The 23335-nt window shown below is 40.2% G+C and overlaps 1 protein-coding gene across 32 annotated transcripts in view; it reads right to left on the bottom strand.

Annotated features, from left to right (window-relative positions):
* enpp2 (ectonucleotide pyrophosphatase/phosphodiesterase 2) overlaps positions 1 to 23335 on the bottom strand; it is a 360090-nt gene that overhangs the window by 148154 nt on the left and 188601 nt on the right. For all 32 annotated transcript variants that reach the window (XR_013300101.1, XR_013300100.1, XR_013300099.1 and 29 more), the window contains 2 exons: positions 3866 to 3941; positions 3693 to 3780 (listed from right to left, as the gene is read on the bottom strand). Coding sequence is in view for 23 of the 32 variants with exons in the window: in XM_077599517.1 (XP_077455643.1) it covers positions 3693 to 3780; positions 3866 to 3941 (164 nt within the window). In the remaining 9 variants the exon portion in view is untranslated. The remainder of the gene's footprint in view (positions 1 to 3692; positions 3781 to 3865; positions 3942 to 23335) is intronic.

The following is a 23335-nucleotide window of genomic DNA, read 5'->3' as shown; positions in this document are numbered from 1 at the left end:
GACTGCACCCTAGACCGATACCCAGTCAGCTTAAGGGCTCACACACACAGACAGAGAACCATTTGCACTCAGAATCACACGGCCACCGAGTGGAAATTGATGCTTGCCTGCACCATAGTCAGGCAAGTGAAGCACTACACCACCATCAAGATTACCGTATCTACTTGCATATAAGCCGCTTTTGTCCGACAAAAAATGATTACTTAAAACGAGGGTACGGCTTATATTCGCATAAAAACACAACATGCATGAAACTCCAAGTTGACGACGCCATGGCACGGTGACGCCATGACGCAATGGCATCGTGACGGCACGATGCAATGGCGTCGTGACGTCATGATAAAAATGGCGTTGTGACGTCATGACGCAAGCAAATGCGGTCATTTATTTCAAAATAGAGTAAAGATAGACACATAAAACGCTAAACAAAATTTATTTTGATGTCTATGAATGAAATTCAAGAAAAAAACGTATCTTGCATAAAATGTGAAAAAACTAGTTGCCGTCACTGCACGGGGCACAGCCATCTTACCTAGGGTGCTGCCATCCAAACCTAGTTAAACGTGCTCTGACTGGCCAGACGCGAGTAGCCTTGATTTTGAAATAAAACAAAATTCCACTGCCACAACAACTTAAACTTGTAGGAAAATTGTATTTTCTGTAATTAGAAATCATCAAGATAGACTTATTTCTTTTTTGCAAATTGAATAATTTGATATTTTGCATTTACAAAGACAGGCATATTAACTTCCTTATGATATTGACCCTAGTAATGTGCTTTTGATCCATACAGTATGTCACTTGTGATGATTTTTCTTCAGATTTTCCCTTCAAAGTAACACATTTGTACTCACTATTAAAACCATGAATATGGAGGTGAAAATTGGGAATCAGGGGGGCGGGTTATACGCGAGAATTTCTAAAATTCACAAAATTTAAGGCAATTTTAAGGGTGCAGCTTATATGCTTATGTCCTAATGTGAAAAATGCATACTTTATCAATTTTTCAATTGGTTTTAAGATTTTGATCAGGTCTGTATTATGAAAGAGCAACGGAAGGGAGTGGCTCTTAAATGCGGTAGACTGCCTTAAAAGTATGCTCCAGTGGTAGTCACCAATAATAAATAATAATATTGGGTCAAAGGAAACTGTTTTCTTTACATCCCCGACAAATTTGAATAATTAAAAAGAATCTAACACTATTTATAAAGAATTTAAAATGGAACTAAAGCCAAGTTATGAAACCACTTCTGGATGAAATTATTTTGAAATTAGTCCTGGGTTCAAATCAGGTCATGTCCATCTGTGTGGAGTTTGCATGTTCTCCCCGGTTTTCTCCCACATTCAAAAAACATGCATGGTAGGCATGGTTGGACACTCTAAATTGCTCCTAGGTATGAGTGTGAGCATGGATGGTTGTTTGTCCCCTTGTGCCCTGCAATTGGCTGGCTACCAATTCAGGGTGTTCCCCGCCTCTGGCCCGGAGACAGCGGGGATTGGCTCCAGCACCCCCCGCGACCCTGATGAGGATAAAGCGGTTCAGAAAATGAGATGAGAACTTTTGATTTAAGTCAATGGAAATTCATAGACGCTATTTTACTTGTACTTTTCTATGTGGGAATTGTAATAAAGATAACAAAGATTATTTTGCACAGCTTTTTTAAATTTTTGCTTATCTATATGAGTAGTGATAAATTATCAGTATTTAGTTTATATTAAATGATTTATATTTGGCCAATATTAGATCATGAAGAGAAATGTTCCAAGAATAATAAATAAAACTAAAATTAAAATGTCCCTACTCTACAGCACTGTCTGAGCATTCCAGGGCTCGGCAAAATGGTCCAACATAGGCCATCTCAGAGACAGAACTTTATAAGCCCATCCTGCGTACTGAGGACCGCTTAATCTTGCAGATGTAAAGAAACAGCAAGCAGTTGAAGTTGGATCTAACACAGACTCAGAGACAAGAAATGATTTGTTCAATATTTATTCCAATAATGTCGAAAAGAATCACAATATCTCTTAAAAAAATAAAAGCGAACACAACAAGATACAAATGTATGAAGGCTTGAGAACTCAAGAGTGATGTACAACACACAGTGTTAAACATGGCTATAGCCCGACACCAACTAATGGTGATAAGCATCCTGAAATACTATACACTCCGATGTGCGACAGGTGCATCATACAGCTCTGCCCATTCAGATCAACCAGTTGCTGGAAGGAAGGAATGAAAAAATGAAAACATAAATACCGATATGACAAAAGTGGAAGTCTGACTTATATCTTGTTCACTTGACGGGCAATAACAGCCTGAAATTCTGTCATCGTTAATCTTTTCAGTGCTAGCCACAGACATTTATGTTAAGCTCTGTATATGATGCATGTTTTGCCTTAATGTTGGACTCACTTAAGTACACTTGGGATTTTACTGTTAGACTGATTTAGTTTTGAGACAATTAACTGGGAATTCTCATTTTTGTGGTTTGTGGATGAAGACGAGAAGTATTACCAACTCCAGGCCTGCTTTGTGGACTACAGAACTTAACCCCCCCCCCCCCCCCCCCTGAATTCCTCAATATCAATGTTTGATTTGATCGCACTTAGAAAGAACTGTCGCCAAGGATACCAAAGTAGTCAACGATATTTCCAACTATTACATCAACTCAATGTGTTGCAGTCGCCTCGGTCAAAACCCTCATCATGTGTTCAGTACCAGATATTATATGGAAAAAAATCTCAGACTTTAAATAATAAACTACTATAAATTACTGTATGTTTAAATTAATCCAATTCAATGCTACTTACTTCTGGAGTAGAAGAAGAAACTTCATCTTAGAGTTTATTGCCAGTCACATCACTAGAGAGGCCTTCCTTTGAAATCCACCTTTGGACATTGCTCTTCAGCCCTTCCCTGCTGCGGCCACAGAGTAAGAAGCAGAAAACCATCTTCCAGGACAAGGCTCATGATCAAGCAAACGTTGTGCAAAATTAAATTTTGTTTATTACCCAGATTATAATGCATAAAACAACCTGGCAGACGAGTGGTTAGCGCGTTGGACTCACAGTTCTGGAGTCGAGGGTTTGATCCCAGGTCGGTCCTCACTGTGTGGAGTTTGCATGTTCTACGGGGGCTTGCGTGGGTGTTTTCCGGGTACTCCTCCCACATCCCAAAAACATGAGGGGTAGGCTGGTTGAAAACATTAAATTGCTCCCACGTATGTGTGTGAGCGTGAATGGTTGTCCGTCTCTATGTGGCCTGCGGCTGGCTCACCACCGATTCGCATTGTCCCGACCCGGTGCCCGTAGTTAACTGGGACAGCCTCCAGCACCCCCCACAACCCTTGTGAGGATAAACAGTTCAGAAACATAAACTTTAATCAAAACAACAATTAAAGCCTCATTTTTCATTTCGATTTTTTTTTATCAGGAAACAGGATGATTTCTTGTAGTTTTTTTCTTCGTCAACACTTTGTAGTGGCTCCAAGTGGTTTGAATGGTAATGTGGTGGAATCAAACACACCTCAGAATTTTCATTGTTCTTGTCAGTTGTTTCACAAGAATAAAAGCACATTCAAGATCGATTCCTTTTCCAATGCCATTAAAACATCTTTGCCCTGGACAAATTCAAATGTGCAGAGTTTATCGCTATATTTTGAGAGAAGAAGAATATTTAATAAACGTCTTACCACACATGACATTATAAAGCTCAATGTTCTCAAAAACTTGAACTTTAGTCTTGAATTTGAAGGAAGGCCCATGTCCAAAGAAAATCGTCTAAAATTGAAGTTGAAACATATTTATAGATTAGATTTAAAGTTACTAACATTTAGTCCATGAATGTTTAAATATTCTTAAGTACCTGCATACTGTTTATTTTATTATCATATCCATGATCACCATAGAAGCCACAAACCCTCTTAACTTCAGGTAATTTCCTAAAATGATAACAACAAATGTAAATGGGGTGTAAAGTCAAATTTATATAAGTAGTCTAATGACAAGAATGTCTCATGGGGCTTCAGAGGTCAACAATTGATGAAGAATTATAACCTTCCCTGATGTGAATACCCAAAAGGGTAAGGCAAATCCCCAAACCCAATTAGGAGAACATCATAAACCTTGAGAAAGGAGTTTAAATAGGGGATATATTTAATTGCCCCACTGCTGGCTTTCATGACTGCTTGCAGTCTCTGGTTCATGGACTTTATGAGTGAAAAATATGATTATTCATCAATCTGGTGCCAACTCTCATTTATTGCATTTGCCAGATCTTATTTGCATGTTGGAGCCAATTATACATTCCTTTTAGCTTTCCTGTATGAAAATCCCATTATCTTTTGGGAATTTTGCAAAGTTCTGTCAAATACATTGGCTCCAACTTCCACCCATTTCTTCTTTATTTGTGTTTTTGTTTTCCGTTTTAAAGACATATTACCTTTAATTGTTTATCTATTCTTTGTTCCACTAGTACACATGACTTTAACAACCTTCCCATTCTGTGAACAGCCCACATCAATGGCAATTGCCTTTACTGTATCTGCATTCTCACCCTCTTGTTACTGTGACAATTAAATTTCCTGAATATGGGATGAATAAAGTTATCCAATCCAATCCAATCCAACCATTGATCCACAAAAGCATGAATAAAAGAGGCTGGACGTTGAGGACCACTTGCCGCAATTCTCCAACAGCGAAAGCTTTGGTCCTATCCCAACTAATTATGAGCACCAGGTGGCCAGCCAATCGCAGGGAACAAGGAGAGGGACAACCATTCACACTCACACTCATACCTAAAGGCGATTACGAGTTTTCAATCACTAGCCTACGTTTTTGGGATGTAAGAGGAAAATGGAGTACACAGATAAAACGCACGCATTCCCAGTGAGAACATGCAAGCTCCACCCAGTGAGGACCGACCTGGGATCAAAACCAGGACTGTGAGGCCAACACCCTAACCACTTTTCCGACACCCCTTGTTGGATTTATTATGGAATGTTTCTATATGTTTTGTAAGCATTTTTAAAAAGTAATAAGGCTATAAATTAATTCATGATTTATGTTGGGACCACGCTTGAGAGACTTTCCCCCACAGCTGCGCTCAAGGCCACTTCATTGTTTTCAGGACTATTGACGGCAACAAACCCCGTGTATCTGCTGATCGGCAAGAAACTCTTACCGTGTTTGGACTGGACTCTGGCAGATGGCGATAATTGCATTATTGTTTAAAAATACCTAATAATGATGATATTATAGATGTATGCATTAATTACTTTTGTATAAGAGTGTCTTTAATTTGAGACTGGGACAAACTCGAGGTCACCCTGCTGGCTCCAGCTTGTTGACATAACACCTCACCCTCCAAGGACTGTTTACTGGGAGATAGACCTCGCAACCCAGACACCCAGATGCAAGTTCGCAATGATCTACGAAGGACTCATAAATTGTTTTGACTGGGACGCCAGTAACCTATTGGCAAAGGCCTAAGCTAACCTATGCTAACCTATTACCGTATGCAATTGTTTTGAATCAGATTACATGAAATGTTTTCCGTTTGTCGCGACTAAATACAATGAACAATATACTGCACGTCAGAATGCTTGTGAACGAAGCGGCGTTACGAGTATCCTCCTTGCAAGTTGTAACCAGATATGTGAAAGATGTCTTCCAATTTTAATTAAATATTACTAATAATGATTAAATGGTAGTAATCATTATTCCAACATTTGGTCTTTCGAGTAGCCGGGGTCAACACACCGATAAGGAATCCAGACGCTGCGGTTAAATATCTGGAGTGACCGTGCACGGCGAAAGAAATCCCTTTACCAGGCTGGATTATTTCTCAGCAGGGCCTGGATTCTACACGGTTGAAGACTATCCAACTTTGGGAGGCATCTATCCGCATTTCTGGTGAGTCCGCGTGTAATGTCTGCATATTGTTGACGGGTTCCAAATGCGCAAAGGGCATCTCACGCGATGGCCTTTTTTTGAGAAAAAAGGCTCGCGTCCTGGGGATTAGCGAATTTTAAAACCCTGCGAATACTAGTCACTAGCAGGTAGACACAGGTGTGGTCTATAAAACGTGGTGGTCAACGTTGTTTTGGTTGTGTGCGTAGTTGTTAAAGCCTAAGGAGAAACAGGAGGAAAAAGAAAAAAAAGGTACTACGAGGTTACACACGAATCCACCTCAAAATGGGTGGCTCAAACATTAAAGCGGCTATTGACAACGCTCCAAAGATGCGTTTGCCGTGTAAAGATTGGAAATTTGTTGAAAATCAGAGCGCTTTTAGAATTAGACATCTAAACTTATTGATAAAATAAATATGGTTTTGCTAGCTTAATATGCATAAGATATTGATTCTACGGGATAATGTACGTACTAATGCATAGAAGTAATATAAATGTATAATATATGAATGGAGATAGAAGCGACACGGCTTGTTCCACAAATACAAATTACTGTTTTTAATGATGGTGGGGAAAGGCAAAACGTGCTGTTTTGTAAAAAATAGCGGTCCTCGGCTGGTTGATAAGAGCGGGGCGATGGGCTGTTTTGTTCTAAAAACAAGACATGCCTGCTCAAAATGATTTGAATGAGGATTTTGAACATGAGGATTTTGAGCTAAATTTAATGGAACAAACACTGGCATTAGATTTGGTTAAACCAGAGATCACATTTTTTGTGAATGGAATTCAATTGGAATTTTTGTGTGATGCTGAAACTTGTAAAACGGCAATTAAAATGGTTATTTCCAACTGCTAGACGTACTTTGTTAATAGTACCAATGTACTGTCAATTTAATGGAATAAAATGGCTTATTGCGGCTTATCCTGGTTTTATCCCGTCCGCTAGCGGGAATATTTTGGTTAACAGTCGAAAAGAATTAAATGTTTAGCAGTGGTGCCAAACCTGCGTTTTTGTCATACTCTAAACTGGTCAAATAATGCGTCGGCTGCGGGGGAGCGCGGCTGTCTTTGCTGCTGATTTGAACGCGGAAAAACATGTGGACCGCGGGGCGGCTGATTTGACGGTGTTAGGCATTCAGGATGCGTGCGGACCGCACGAGCGACTAAAAAATTTTGGACCCCTTCCGTGAAGACATTACAATAATTGGCCTTGGGGGTGCTGAAGCAAACTTGAGGGCAAAAATGGGTTTTGCAATGATACAATTATGCTTGCAGCATATTGTGATTATGGGGTCTTGGCAAAATATTGTGATATAGTTGGATATCGGGAGAGGAATTAATTTAGTCTTCTCTAAAAAGCGTTATAATTGTGCACAGGAGGCGAGGCATTGGGCACAAAAAGAAAAAGAGAGCGTTTTTGGAATGTGTAAACAAAAGATAAGGATGCTGCTTCGCAGCGAGCTTGAAGGTCACAGTTAGCAGCTAAGAGCGCGCTTCCGTTTAACATTTCATAATAAAAGAAGCAGGGTTTCCGCAATTACCTTCGCACTTATTCTTTGGATTTAATCAGAAATGTCTTTCGATGTGGTAGAAAATCTGTTTGGCAAAGATTGATTTGGTAAAAGTTTTGGATCTGGGAATAGAGCAAAATAGCCATTTTGAGCAATTTATGGATTTCAAAGGGCTCTTAATTAAAGAAAATTAGCTTTTGGAGGATAAAAGAATATCAATACTGTTTTTGAATGGTTGGATTGTTCGAAATACTTTGATATAGGAGATTGGCTGGTTGAAGAAAAAAGGGATTGGAAAATGTTCAATATTATGGCATATTGGTGACAATTTGTGGGTGCCTTATTAAACAGAAAATTTTAATTAGGGAATACCTAGTAAAAGGTTTATTTCTCTAATTTAATTATTGTAGATTTTTATTGTGGTAACAGAGAGCTATAGAAAATAGCTCTTATCTTAAGAAATGGCATGAGAAAATTCATGGCATTCGTCCAAATTATTAGGTAAATTGAACCTGGCTGGGGTAGATAAGATAATTGATTTAGGATAGGCATAGTTTCCCGAGAAGAAACATGGAGTGTTTTTAAGTGCACAAAAGACATTCCCTGTTTGTCCTGAAGGGGGAAATATGCTTTGGTATAGGTCATATTGATGACTATTGGGATATTAGCATTGAGAACTTTAGCCAAAACTTACTGCATTGCAATTATGGGGTTAATACACCTAAATGTTACAGTGATAACGATTGGCAATAACAAGCTTAGATAAAGGGGAATATCTACAAAAAATTCTGGTGGGGCCTTTCATGGAGTGAAACAAGTGATTAAATCGTGTCTATGTTTCAAAAATAACATCTCCAAATTATAAAATATCAACCTTTGAGTAATGCTTTAAGTAGATGGGTTGTCTAGAATGGGCAAAATTCGATAGCATTGAAAGGGGGTGTAACTTAATGCAGAACATGGAGGTAAAGTTTTTACAAACGGTTAAAATACTTAAGGGTGTGTGTGTTTCAATGTGTCACAACTTTTCCGTTATTGCATTATTGGCGAATAGATAGTTAATCACAGCCACTCGCATGGCAGTCCACATTCTGACTGACTGGGGTAAGGAGCGGTGGCAATTGAACAAATTTCTATTTTTAGATATGAGGTACGCGAATCTAATACATTAATTACCTAGTTCCTTCAGGCATCAACCTTGCGGTTCGAGGATCTACTAATGCGGAGTAGATCCAGACCTTCCGGAGTGGGGTGTATTCCTTGTGTTCTCAAGAATTCGTAGATTTTCTCTGGGTACTCCAGTTTTACTCCAACAAACCAAAATTATGGATGACTGGGGGAGCACTCTAAATTCCCTGAGTATGAGTGCGAGCGTGGATGAGTGTCTGTCTTTTGTGTTTTAATTGGCTAGCCACCATGATATATCAATATTCTAAAATCAAGGTGGAATATTTCTGAAATCGCTGATAAGCCTTTCGAGGACGGCGGTGGCAGAGTAGGACAGAAATAAAAGAAGGGAAAAGAATTTCACCAAATGATTTTTTTTTGTTTTCTGCAATGGGAAATTTGGGAACCTGGGGGACTAAACAAAAACAAAAGACTTATCTAGGAGGGCTACCATTTTGAGTCATGGGGAATTTCATGCCTCAAAAAAGGGGGAGATTATGGATTCAATCTATATGCAGATATACGGCCAAAACACGGGCAATTCCCCCTTATGTCAAGCTACAAAAGCTACATATCCATTTCAAAGGATACATATGGATTTTATAGAAAATATGTGTGGTACATAACAGTCCTAAAACAGAGATTGGGGAAACCGTGTTGCAGAAACTGGTCAAGATTGGCAAGCTTGGATGACATACGCGTGCGAAAAAATCATCAGGCCTTTGATAAAATTAACCCATACGGTGGGGGCATTACAAATCATTATTCAGACTGACAAATTAACTTGTGGATCCTTGCCTGACGTTTTTTCTAAGTCCATGGGCAGGTGGAGAAGACCCTTTTTTACAAATTTTACATTTGTGTCTCAACAACAATGACCATGTCTATGGAGAAGGTGAGAAAATCGTCAGAGATGGAAACACCCGGATCCACCATAGTAAAATTAAAATCTGAGATGACCAGAGATGATGAATTCATTTCCGCAACAGGGAGTTCCCAAACGGGAAGCGGTAAGAAATAATTGGTTATTGTTGATGGAAAATGCAGCTACTACTATAAATCAAACCTGCCTAACATGTATGGGGCCCCGACCTCTCTTAAGAGTAGTACCTGCGCAAATTACCTCTGATTGTGTAAAGGAGAAGATGTAAGCCAAAGTGTGAGAAATGAAATAATGTATACCCTGTTCCAAGAGCAACAAAGGACAAAGCTGACTTTTCAACACATGTTGTGTTTGATCATTTTACCTGCTTAAACCTTACAGGGCATGGTCTGAAGCTGGAGGCGATAAATGAGACGTGGAGTGCCCACGTCCTAAAACCGACTACACCCTGATACCACGTTCTAATAAATTATACAACTCCTGCTGAAACACGGCAGGACTTTGTGCCTTGGGGTCACTGCTTTTACCAGTGTCTGTTTTTCCATCAACAGTGGAGGAGATACAATTGGCTGAAATCCAGTATGATGGTGGGTCCCTCCCGACGGTGTCGATCAGTATGGAGAGAGGGAGATCCAACATACAGACGCTCCCCTACTTACGAACGCAATTGGTTCCGAGCGATTGTTCATAAGTTGAATTTGTTTGTAAGTTGATTCAGTGCTATATTTTGTATTATAATTTATGTTTAAGGCCGATATAAGTATATTGAAGGTTTATATAAGTGCATTTGTATGTTTAAGGCTTGTATAAGTAACACGCATTGGTTTGTACTGAAAAAAAACATTTAATAAAATGGAGAGAATATGTACAGTACTGTAGAGAGAGAGAGATATTTATGTATTAGAAACTGGCCAAAAGAAGCGACCTAATGACGATTGCACAGTTTTCTTCTTTTTTTCATCATAAATGAGGCGGTAGCACTGTATGGCATCATTCAATTGATTTGCAAACTTTGTGCAACGTTCAATATTTGGGTCCTGCTGCTCGATCTTTCTGTTTATAAATGGTACTGACGGTCGAACGATTCAATGCCCGTGAAACGCTTACCAGTCTCACGCGCATCAAGCTTCGTTATTATTGCCACTCGTTTCAAATGAAATGACTTGCCTCTTCCTTGCAACTCCCTCAATAGAAGCCTTTAGCTTTTTACCAACCATATTCAATATTGGATGCATGAGATATTTAATGATACAAATGAAAAAGGTTCTTTGCACACTGGAGATACATTCACGCACTTCCGCATTGCAACGAAGAAGAAGGTAGATGCTGGGTGAGCTGAGCTCTCACAGCGCCAGGCGTCGGTATTAGCGGCGGAAAGAAGTACTACTCCGAAAAAGGCGCGGAATACAAAATTGGACTTGCGAACATTTTTGGACTTAAACGCAATTTGCAGACATGTTCGTATGTACCGTTGTTCGTAAGTTGAATGTTCGTAAGTAGGGGAGCGTCTGTACATTGATGCGATTGGCATCCCCCGGGGTGTACCAGATGAGTATAAGTTGGCTAATCAGGTCGCAGCAGGTTGGGAGTCTATTTTTCTTTTAAGTACCCCAAAACAAAAATGTGATAAATTACCTGCATTACAATGTCAAAAACCTTAAAAATGATACTGAACAGGGATTTGTGGCGATAAAGGAACAACTGGCAGCCACTAGTCTGATGGCGTTCCAGGATCGTGCAGCGGTTGAAATGCTTCTTGAAGGAGCAGGGGGCATATGCAATGTTTGAAAATGTTGCACTCAACAACACGTCCCCCACTGGGTCCCACACCAGGGCCAACGATGGCCTGCAGACCCTAAACCGCAATATGAAAAAGCATCCTGGAGTAGAATTATCCGCTTGACAGATTGGTGGGATAAGGCCTTTGTACATACAAAGATTTGGCCCAATCTGTTGCATTTTCCGTAGCCATTTTTGCTATGATTTTGACATTATGTGGGTGTTGTGTTATTCCCTGCTTGATCCTTGATAGGCCGACTTATAACCACTGCGATTGCCCCTACAAATTCTAAATTGCATGAATTATATCCTCTGCTGATGAAACATACTGAGGGGAGCAGTGAATTCCAGGAGCATGGTAATTCCGAGACTGAATTGGTCGAAAATGATTTTGTTTTTTGTTTTTCAGACCAGCCGAACGAGTAGGGCCTAAGCGGGTAAAATTAAAGCAGCCAACAGAGATATCCCTCTCTTCTTGGATTTGCCATAAAATGAATAACAAACATATAATAAAAAAGGGGGAAATGTTAAATTTATTATGGAATGTTTCTATATGTTTTTTAAGCATTTTTAATAAGTAATAAGGCTATAAATTAATTCATGATTTGTGTTGGGACCACGCTTGAGGAGACTTTACCCCACAGCTGTGCTCGAGGCCACTTCATTGTTTTCAGGACTATTGACAGCAACAAACCCTGTGTATCTGCTGATTGGCAAGAAACTCTTACCGTGTTTGGACTGGACTCTGGCAGATGGCGAAAATCGCATTATTGATTAAAAAGACCTAATAATATTAATATTATAGATGTATGCATCAATTACTTTTGTATAAGAGTGTCTTTAATTTGAGACTGGGGCAAACTCGAGGTCACCCTACTGGCTCCAGCTTGTTGACATAACACCTCACCCTCCAAGGACTGTTTACTGAGAGATAGACCTCGCAACCCAGACACCGAGATGCAAGTTCGCAATGATCTACGAAGGACTCATAAATTGTTTTGACTGGGACGCCAGTAACCTATTGGCAAAGGCCTAAGCTAACCTATTCGGTTACCTTATGCAATTGTTTTGAATCAGTTTACATGAAATGTTTTCCGTTTGTCGCAACTAAATACAATGAACAATATACTGCACGTCAGAATGCTTGTGAACGAAGCAGCGTTAGAAGTATCCTCCTTGCAAGTTGTAACCAGATATGTGAAAGATGTCTTCCGATTTTAATTAAATATTACTAATAATGATTAAATGGTAGTAATCATTATTCCAACACCCCTATTCAAGAATAATATTAATAAATATTTTTACACAATGCACTTCATCCGAAAGCTAGTTTAGCATTAAATATGAAATAGGTAAAAAAAAAGAGTGTTTGTTTTGTTTACTGCTGATTAGAGGCCTTTGAAAGCATCAAATTGGTCCAAAATGACGGTCATATTGCTCTGTTACCAAATTTGAAGCCAAAACATCCAATTATTCACCAGGTTTTTCATAACGGCGGTCACTTGAAAGATATTCTAGTGTAGAATCCAAAACATGCGAGAATAACCTTGCATTTTCACAGGACCACAATTAGCTCTTATTCTGAAATGTTCAATGGAAGCTCACTCTTAACCGCTAAGTCTGAGCATTAGACTCTGTAAAAGAAGCAAACTTGATGATTTTCCTCACATACACAACAGATTCTTTGATATTTTGTTTTGTTTACAAATACCTCACCTGCGAGGTGCCATGTTTGAAATGTCACCTTTTAGCTTTGAAGATTGCAATTTAGAGAAGGCTAATGTGTTTAGTGCAGTGATTTTCACCTTTAGCCTCAATGTAAAAAAACTAAGGCTCCGCAGTGTTTAATGCAGACATTTTTTTTCTTTTTTTTTGCGTTGTCTTGATGACCAATAAATGTGTGATTGGAACTTTAGCAGTATTCCATACAATTGATGAAGTTTATACACACTTGTGTGCCAACAGCTCGCATAAATGGAACGATAAATGGATTTATTGCATGTCGCGTCAAGGTTATCTCACACACACCACAACAGAAAAACATCTACCGCTCCAATAAACACATTAATTCCCCTTCAGCATCAAATATTCCATGATTCCTGCATAAAACACTTAGTGCTTAATTCTTATTTCTTCTCTCAAAAGTTTGTGAAAAACTTGTATATAGAGAGTACAACAAAAAAGTAGAAACCCGCTCGCTTATCAGCTATCGTCTCTTCTATCCAAAATGAGGAGTGACCACCTCAGCCAGGCTGGTCGCTTTACACTTCCATCAGACAATCAATTCCCAACTTGTCTCCCACAAAACCACACAATTTACTGAGACTCAGTGAGCTTAAAATACTACAAAACAAACTCATCACATAGCAAAAAGCTAAATTATTGATTTTGTTTAAAGTCAATTGATGAAGTGTTTTTACGGAAGGGATTTGTCAATGTTTTTATTTGAGAACAGACTGTTTTCTACTTCTTGACACCCACATGAACACTGCCATAGATCATCTTTACTTAAAATCATGTCAATATGCTTCCAAGTAAGATACACATCACGCGATTAACCAACGAACCACTATCAAGACATCTTAAAAAATTCGCAACACCCTTTCACTAAACAACAAAAAACTCCACGGTGCCAAAACGGACACGCACACATTTGTGCAGGGAAACCCTTAGCTCAAACAAAACATTTGCGTCGGTTAGTCTGCAATAATTCACGCACGCACGCACTCACTCACTCACTCATGATGAGTTTAAAAACATATCCACACATTTCACTTGCACATGGGCACAAAGATCAGGAACTGGGACCCATGGTGAAACAATGCCGCTTGCCAACAGATTGGAAACAGGTGCAAATGCCCCATGTGTTTTATTTTCCAACTACTGAATCTTTGTGTATACAGGTCACTGCTGTGGACGTGGGGTGTTGAAACATGCAACATTAACACATTTCCATGGCAGAGAGCTTTTGGACCAGAAGAGCACCAAAAAGCAGTTGAACTCACTGCCGGGCTATTTGTGGTTCGAGGGCCTGCCAACGTTGGACTTTGCTCCACAATTGATCCAGTCACTTTTGAGGTAGATCAGACAGTTTCTATTAGTGTTCCTCAGTGCCCCTGTAAAATGGAGGAAGCTGAGGCCTTTTTAGCCATGCCAAAAGGATTTGGGGAGGCTGTGGTCTTGGAAAAATCAAACACCCCTTCAACACTCCCATTATTCCGGTAAAAAAAGGCAAATGGTGTACCACATTATTTGAGCTGTTTAAATGATATTACGAAAATATTGTTTTTTTTTCCTGGTTGCAGACCCACACCAGAGTTTGTGTGTTTTTATACTGCAAATGCAATTTGATTCGGTAATTGATTTGGCTAACACTTTCTTTTGTATACGAAATACTTAGTTTGTCGTATTTTCCGCACTATAAGGCGCACTGCATTATAAGGTGCACCCTCAATGAATTACATACAGTAGTACCTCGAGATATGAGCTTAATGCGTTCCGGGACTGAGCTCAAATGTCGATTTACTCGTATCTCAAATGAACGTTTCCCATAGAAATTAACTAAAAACAAATTAATTCGTTCCAACCCTCTGAAAAAGCACCTAAAACAGGATATTGGATTGGAAAAACATTTTTGTTTGTTCTTCTTGGCCATCTATTAACATAGTAACAACTAACTAGTGGTTATGATGTTTTATAGTACTAAAATTAGACGGATTTCATGGAGGGGAGAGAGAGACAGAGAGAGAGAGAGAGCGAGAGAGAGGGGGAGAGAGAGAGGGAGAGAGAGCGAGCAGAGAGAGAGAGGGGGGACTTTTTGCACGGCAACACACTTGTAACATAACAAACTAATTTAAATGAACTTGAATCACGATACAGACACTCAAAAGTAAGTTTAACCTAAAGTCACAATAAACTTAACTGTAATTTTGTTTTAACATTTTTATATCTTCTCAATTTTTTCTCCGCCTCCACCCTGACTTTCAGCTGCAGCTAAAAGGAACCTTATGAGGGTTGTTTGCTTTTGTCTTCTCTTCAAAATATTCCGAAAATTATGCACACAAATGTCCTCACAATAGGATAACGCATGACCACTTGCCAACGAGAAGTAGTATGCTCCTCTCGTATTAGCGATCAAGCTCCGCCATTCTGCATTGACTAAGGGGGGAAAAATGGAACGCTCCACCCAGTGCTCGTAGAGACATTACACGAGGGAGTTGCGGGGAGAAAGACAGTGCCCATGATGTTCTTATGAGCAGCCTCTCGCGTCCGCTGTAGGCTTGTATATCAAAATTTGTCTCGTATCTCAAGATAAATATTTGCTCGAAATTTTACTCGTCTCAAATTGCTCATATGTTGAGGTATTACTGTATTTTATTTTTTCCATATATAAGGCGCACCACATTATAAGGCGCAGCACACCGCATTATATGGGTCTACAGTAGAGGCTGGAGTTACGTTATCCATCCACTAGATGGTGCAGCGCTAAAGGGAATGTCAACAAAACAGTCAGATAAGTTAGTCAAACTTTATTAAGATTACAAATCAGCTTTCTGACAACTCCATTCACTCCCAAAATGAACAAACATCTGTTTTATTATTTTGTCCGAGGTAAAGTATTAGTATTTTCGTGACATGGTTTATCTTTTAACAACAGCATGTAACAACATGTAAGTGTAACATTTATATCACATAGTGGAGGGGAACTTTTCCTCCATTCAGTAAAACGTAAAAAAACATTCTGATGCTGTTACCGTACATTAAACGTGAGTACAATCACAATATAGTAACACTCGTAATAGTGCAAAACAATAACAAAAACATTAATAACTCAACTAGTAACTCAATGTTGTTCACGTGGGTGAACCGTGCATGCTCTCACGTACACAATGAGGCACTATAACATTTAGCTGCTGACGTCCACATTCACAATATGACCAACCTTGTTCAACTGTAAACAAAAGAAACACGTAAAACTCACTTTACCAGTTCATTCCTCATCTATAAATCCCTCGAATTCTTCGTCTTCAGTGTCCGATTTTAACAGCTGGGCGAATGCGGCATCCATCAGCCAGGCTCCATCTCATCAAAGTCTTCATTATTTGAGTCTGTGTCGCTTTGGTTGTCTGGCAGCTGCGTGACAATTCCCGCCTTCCTGAAAGCTCGAACCACAGTTGAAACTGATATATCAGCTCAGGCATTTACGATCCATTGGCAGATAGTGATGAATGTTCTCGGGCGCCGTCCTCCAACGGGGATAATCGACTCGGCGGCTGCTTGCCGTAGTTGCGAGACGTGTTGCAGCTCAATATTGATCGATATATACTTTATAGTTCACAGTCTAGAATGAATGCTCTGTTGATGCCAATCTAGCGGCTGGAGTTCTTTTGTCAATCCACCCAGAATGACGGCGAACACTGAATTAGTGTGCTCGCCGTCATAAAAAATGGAGTGCCTGCAAAGCCAGTTGGAAGCACCCAACCGTGGCTTGAAGGAAGAAGGCCGGAAGGTCAGTATGTGGAGACTAATTAGTTTTGTCGTTTGGAGGAAGTGGTGGATTGAGAGCTGATGGAAGGTCATTGTCTGACATGGGTGACAGCCAGCACTGGGACCAGGTATACCCATTGACTAAGGTAGAGGGCACCCTGTATGATGTCAAAATGGTTCAGACTCTACCATGACTTTGTCAAAATAAGACTATTGTAGCAGTTGGGCGAGGTAAGAAGTTACCTAGATCAATTGGTTACCTGGACCCATAGTTTTACATTTTACCAAGTTACTGAACCCTGTTAAATCTAACCGTCTTAGAAAACCTATGTTTAATGGTGGATGTGTAATGATGGCCTGTCGTGAGGCTTCCTGCCCAGGGGATGGAAGGGAACTTGTGCGTTGATCTCAAGGTTAACTGCAAATGTGATGGAACCCCTCTCGGTGGATGAAATCGACCAACTGGCCAGCTTCAGACGTTTTTGCACAGCAACGCACTCGTAACATAACATAAACAAATTTAAATGAAATTGGAGTACGATGAGGACACACTCAAAAATAAGTTTAATCTAAATTTACACTAAACTTAATTCTAATTTTTTTTTAAATTTTTCGACCTTTCTGGCTCTATTTGCCCTACCTCTACCCTGACTTTCAGATGCAATTTATCGAGTGTTGTGTGCTTTTGTCTTCCCTTCAAAATATTCCCAAAATGATGCACACAAATGTCATCACAATAGGATAACGCACGGCCACTTGCCAACTTGCCCAGGAAGTAGTTTTCCTCTCGTATTAGCGAACAAACTCCGCCATTCGCACTGACTAACGGGAAAAAAACACTGAAAAAATGCAACGCACCGCTCAGTGCTCGTAGCGATATTACACGAGGGAGTTGCCACCAGAAAGACAGTGCCCATGATGTTCTTATGAGCAGCCTCTCGCGTCCGGTGTATGCTCGTATATCAAAATTTGCCTCGTATCTCAAGATAAATATTTGCTCAAAATTGTACTCGTATGTCAAATTGCTCGTATGTTGGGGCACTCGTATGTCGAGGTATTACTGTATTTCATTAATTATAACCATTATCAGATTCAAAGATTGGTTAATTTTACGTACCACTTAGTTGGCTGAGGGTGTTGATGAACAATTGTGAGGTACTTCCAGAATAGACTAGTGCTCAGAAGCATGTTGGCGCATATTCCCGAATCATAGGTTATAGTTGTACTATCATCCCCAATAATACTGCTCCGAATGGGAAGGTCACAAGGGCCGAAACGTTTGCATGCTATTTGTGTGAAATTGAAGTCCTAGTCTGCTCTTGACTAATTGTTTGGTAGTTGGACTGGGTCCAAATCCCTCTGATCGCGCCACGACGTCTCGGCGCGATCATAACAGTTGTGGCGATTTCAAGCTTAATGTTCCTATTGCCTGTAGCCACGCAAGGCACATGGTGGAGCTTTCGACGCGCATTACACAAAAGCATGTACAGAGAGTTGTCCAAATTAAAATCCAAAGGTATTTATTAAACAATCCGGTTGACTTTCAAATAATGATTGAAGAATAAACTAAACCAAACTATGCGAGTAATTCAGGTCAGTAAAGTATGCGGTCAAAAACTGTTTGCCTTTCCTCACTGTCACCTGTCCCTTAGCTTTTATGAATGAACCATTCAAATCCGGGTCACGCGCCACTAGGGCATGTCAAAGGGCTGAGTTTCACATCACATGACCCTCTCAGGTAAGTCAAAGTACGGTCAGGTTCAATTATATATATATAACAGTAATCCATATGATCATAAATTAAACACTATTTCTTCTTCCAAATTATTCACGAAACTTACAAATCAAATTTCAATTAATAGAAATCAGAGAAACCTAAATATGGCTCCAACATACTGGCCCCTAATTGTCAAAGCTACAGCAAGACAACTATCAACAATATTTACAAAAGGAGCCACGAGATATCAAATGAATGCAATAGAACCTCCAATGTTCCCTAACCACGATACATATCAGTACAATATAGTGAAATACAATACCAAACAATTAATAATCGAAACATGTACACATTTTTTCTTTTTCTTTTTTTCCTTTTTTTCAAAACAAGTAGTCCTTGGGGTGAGGGGGGACCCCAGGGATGGTCCTGACCACCCTTCCCAAAGGCTAAGAGTTCCTCGGTGCTGTTGGGTCCACCAGTACCACAATGTCGTTAACTTTGAAGTTCTTCTTAGCATGGGTCCACTTCTGCTGTTGCTGCATTAGTGGTAGATATTCGGTAGCCCATCTCCGCCAGAATAGATCTGCCAGGTATTGAACCTGTTTTCACCGTCTCCTGCTGTATAAATCCCTTTTGTTGAATAGACCAGAAGGTGACAGAGGTGTATTCTTCAACTGCAGGAGGTGGTTTGGTGTCAGCGGTTCCAAATAATTGGGATCAATAGATGTGGTGATGATGGGTCTATCATTCACAATACATTCAACCTCACAAAAGGCTGTCTGTCGCATTTCACCATCCAAGGTTTGCTGCTTTAGGACTGAGATCAGTACCTTTTTAACCAGGCGGAAGAGTCTCTTCCACACTCCGCCAAAGTGTGCTGCGAAAGAAGTGCGCTCCGAAAGGTGGAGGAACAGCCATGACATGATTGGTTAGCAAAGCATTTTGAATCTTTTCATGGTCTATTTGAGTCAATGCCATTTCAAGATCTTTCTGTGCACATTTAAAGTTGGTGCCACAGTCTGTTCTGATCGTGAGTACTTGTCCTCTCCCACATAGAAACTGCCAGATGGCAGGGATGCATGAGTATGTCTAATCTCCTGTCTGATTCCAGGTGGATTGCTCGATTTACCAGACAGGTGAATATCACTCCTCAGCATTTCGAATGTGAGCACCCCCTCTTGACCTCCAGAGGTCCAAAGTAGTCAATACCCACGTGTGAGAATGGGAGAAAGTCAGGGGTGACACAATCCTCTGGTAAATCTGCCATTTTCTGTGTTCCCACTTGAATCAGCATTCGTCTCCAAAAGACACACACTTTTAAAATTTGCCTGGCACAAGAGTTAGCAAAAGAGAGCCAGAATTTTTCTCTCAGTCTTAACAACATATGGTTCCTTTGTGCGTGTCCAACTTGTTGATGGATGTCCCTCAGGATCAATTGAAATATACAAGATGCTTTAGGAAGGATGATTGGGTTCTTTGAACTCACAAATATGGGTGCTTTACCTATTCTTCCTCCATCCTTCAAGATGCCCATTTCAATTATTGGATCCAGTCTAAATATGGAGCTATCACATTTCACTGATTTGTCCATTCTTAAGAGTGTCAGTTCTGGACCAAAGTAACGCTGTTGTTCATAACAAATGATAGCTTACTCTGCTTCATCCGGATCCTCTACAGTTAAGCCGTGTGGCTTCTCTTGTTTGCTTGTGAGGAATTTCCCTTTGCAATTTTGAAGCAGGAGCTTCTTGAGTTTGAGCAGCCATGCCACAGCTCTTTGTAATTTCCTCCAATAAGAGAAATACTCAATTAAAGTCGTGGTGGTGTCAGTCTGGAGGTTCCCATATTTCACAGTGACATCCTTTACCTCTGGATCACCAGGAGGGATATGGCTGAGATCTTGTGGCATGCCAGGGCAGGAAAAGGGGGCCATTGAGAAACCTGGTGGAAGTCAGGAGCGGTTGCATATACAAGCCACATAATGAATCATCAGCCGGATTATCCTCAGAGCGTACATATCGCCATTGATGATCCTTGGAGAGATTTTGAATCACTGCAACTCGGTTTGCAACACAAGTATGAAATCTTCTTGTTCGGCTGTGGATGTACTTCAGTACTGCTGTACTGTCCGTCCAAAAGGTGGAAGCATTCAATTCCATGTGAAGTTCCTTTTGTAACATCCTGTCCACCTTAACGAGTGTTGCAGCTGTAAGATACAGTCTAGGAATTGTTATCTGTTTGAGTGGGGGTACTCTGGATTTTCCAAGTATGAAGGCAATATGGACGTTTCCTGTTTTATCTGTATGTCTGATGTAACTCACAGTTCCATATCCTGACTCACTTGCATCACAGAAATGGTGTAGCTCAGCAGTAAATTGCACTGTTGCGTTTTCCACAATTCCACATCCTTCATGAAATAATTAAAGTTTGTAATTTGCGGCCTAAATCAATCTTCATGATCATTTTCCTTTTCTTCCTCATTTGGAAGATCTTGCACTGTTGTATGCACAACTTTAAAGTCATTGATACATCTCACAAAATCTATCATGAGATGTTCCACCTGATTGACATCTCCACTTTCATTCAGCAGAGATTTAATGCCATTCATTTTGCGAGTACACTCCCAATTTACCTTAGCACGTTGCCGTGAGAAAGTCTTGCTGCTTCCGCAGACATCATAACTCAAACTCTTTACAGTTCGTTTGTTTCAAACAATAATCAAGGAATAAAGCTTTGCTGTTTGCGAGCCCGTCGGTATTATTTACATGTATCCGTTCATTGCATGAGTACTCACGACTCGATGCGCTGTTCCTTTATTACACCGCGACCTCTGACAGCAAACTTTTCAGTCGATTCATGGGTATAATCCACAAGAACAGAAGCATGCAGTCCCTCTTTGTAGTCAGTTGTAGTTCTTAATGCGTCGATCTGCGGCCAGTTTTTTACTATTTGTTGTGCCGATTTCAAGCTTAATGTTCATATAACCTGTAGCCATGCAAGGCAGATGATGGAGCTTTCAACGCGCATTACACAAAAGCACACATAAAGAGTTGTCCAAATTAAAATCCAAAGAAATTTATTAAACAATCCGGTTGACTTTCAAATAATGATCGGATAATAAACTAAACCAAACTACGTGAGTAATTCAGGTCAGTAAAGTATGCGATAAAGTATGCAGGCAAAAACTGTTTGCCTTTACACCAGGGGTCTCAAACTCAATTTACCTGGGGGCCGCTAGAGTCAGAGTCTGGGTGAGACTGGGCCGTGTGTAAAGTTTACACACTGTCACCTGTCCCCTGGCCTTTATGAATGAACCATTCAAATCCGGGTCACGGCACCAGGGCATGTCAAAGGGCGGAGTTTCACATCACATGACCCTCTCAGGTAAGTACGCTCAGGTTCAGCCAGCAGTTATATAACAGTAATCCTTATGACCATAAATTAAACACTATTTCTTCTTCCAAATTATTCACAAAACTTACAAATCAAATTCCAATAAATAGAAATTAAAGACACCTAAATATGGCTCTAACAGTAACCATTGGAGCTTATATATGTACTGGTATCTCTACTTACAAAATTAATTGGTTCCTGAAGTTGTTTTGGATTTTTCGTAAGTAGAGCAGCCTTTTACATTGAATTAGCATGATTCATTCCACAATGTTTAATACTGCCATTAACCCAATGAATTATAAAAGTATCCCGATTCTGTATGAAATATGTATGCAAATGTATCTATGTATGCAAAAACAGCGTGTGCGGTCGATTGGTCGCCGGTCTTTTGGTCGCGGTCTTTTGGTTGCCCAGACCGCGACAACGGGCGACCAAAAGACAGGCGACCAAAAGACCGATGATCAAAAGACCGGCGACCAAAAGATCAACGATCAAAAGACCGGCGACAAAACAAGGTAAAACAACACGGTCTACGCATCAATAAAAGCCAAAAATGGCCATGAGCAGTTTCACTGAGCCGACATGTGAGTGTATAAGAGTTTGGATGTACATGAGTTGTCCCCTTAGGAAGGTACATCAGTCAGGGTCTTAACAAAGTTCTCCAACAAAAAACAATAAAAGTTCGGGAAATTTGGAGCTTTTCTTTAGCCTAATAATTACTAGGGCATTAAGTATGACTAAATAGTAATTCGCAGTTTGTATTCAGGGAATTTGAGCAACGATTTAAATGGCAATTATCAATAACCTTCCAGGCGACCAAAAGACCGGCGACCAAAAGATCGGCGACCAAAAGACCGGCGACCAAAAGATCGGCGACCAAAAGACCGGCGACCAATCGACCGTGTACCCAAAAACAGAACATAAGAAAACTATATATTAACCTCTTAAAAGGACAACAATGAAACAAACAAAACTAAAGAAGTCCAGCTCTTCTCACAGTTGCTATCTCTATCATTCATCATTCGCTCTTGCTCTTTCGTGTCAGTTACACGGAGCATCAAGTGCAACTCAAATGTGTGGGGTTACAGGAAGATGGAGACTGTTTTGGTAGGAGAGTGGGCCATAAATGAAGGACGGCTGTTGACCGCTGGCATCCACCAGAGGTCATAAGGTAACAGAGTATGAGTTCCCAGGTCTACTGCACGAAACATCCAGGCTGCTAATAGCGGATTTAACTCCTGCCATATGTGTAGGGAGGACTAGAAACTTAATAAACTGTTGTCTTTGTCAATATATCACATCTCTGCTTCGGCTAGGGTAGTGTTAGCGTTTTACCCAACGCACTGTATACTTCTGTCATGGTGATAAATTGTTTGACTTTGACACGTGTTTATTGGGCGGCCCGGTGGCGCGAGTGGTTAGTGCGTCGGCCTCACAGCTCTGGGGTCCTGGGTTGAAATCCAGGTCATGTCCATTTGTGTGGAGTTTGGA

This window comes from Stigmatopora argus, chromosome 4, assembly GCF_051989625.1.
Source record: "Stigmatopora argus isolate UIUO_Sarg chromosome 4, RoL_Sarg_1.0, whole genome shotgun sequence".
Classification (NCBI taxonomy): domain Eukaryota; kingdom Metazoa; phylum Chordata; class Actinopteri; order Syngnathiformes; family Syngnathidae; genus Stigmatopora; species Stigmatopora argus.
This window is presented reverse-complemented; position numbering and strand designations above follow the sequence as displayed.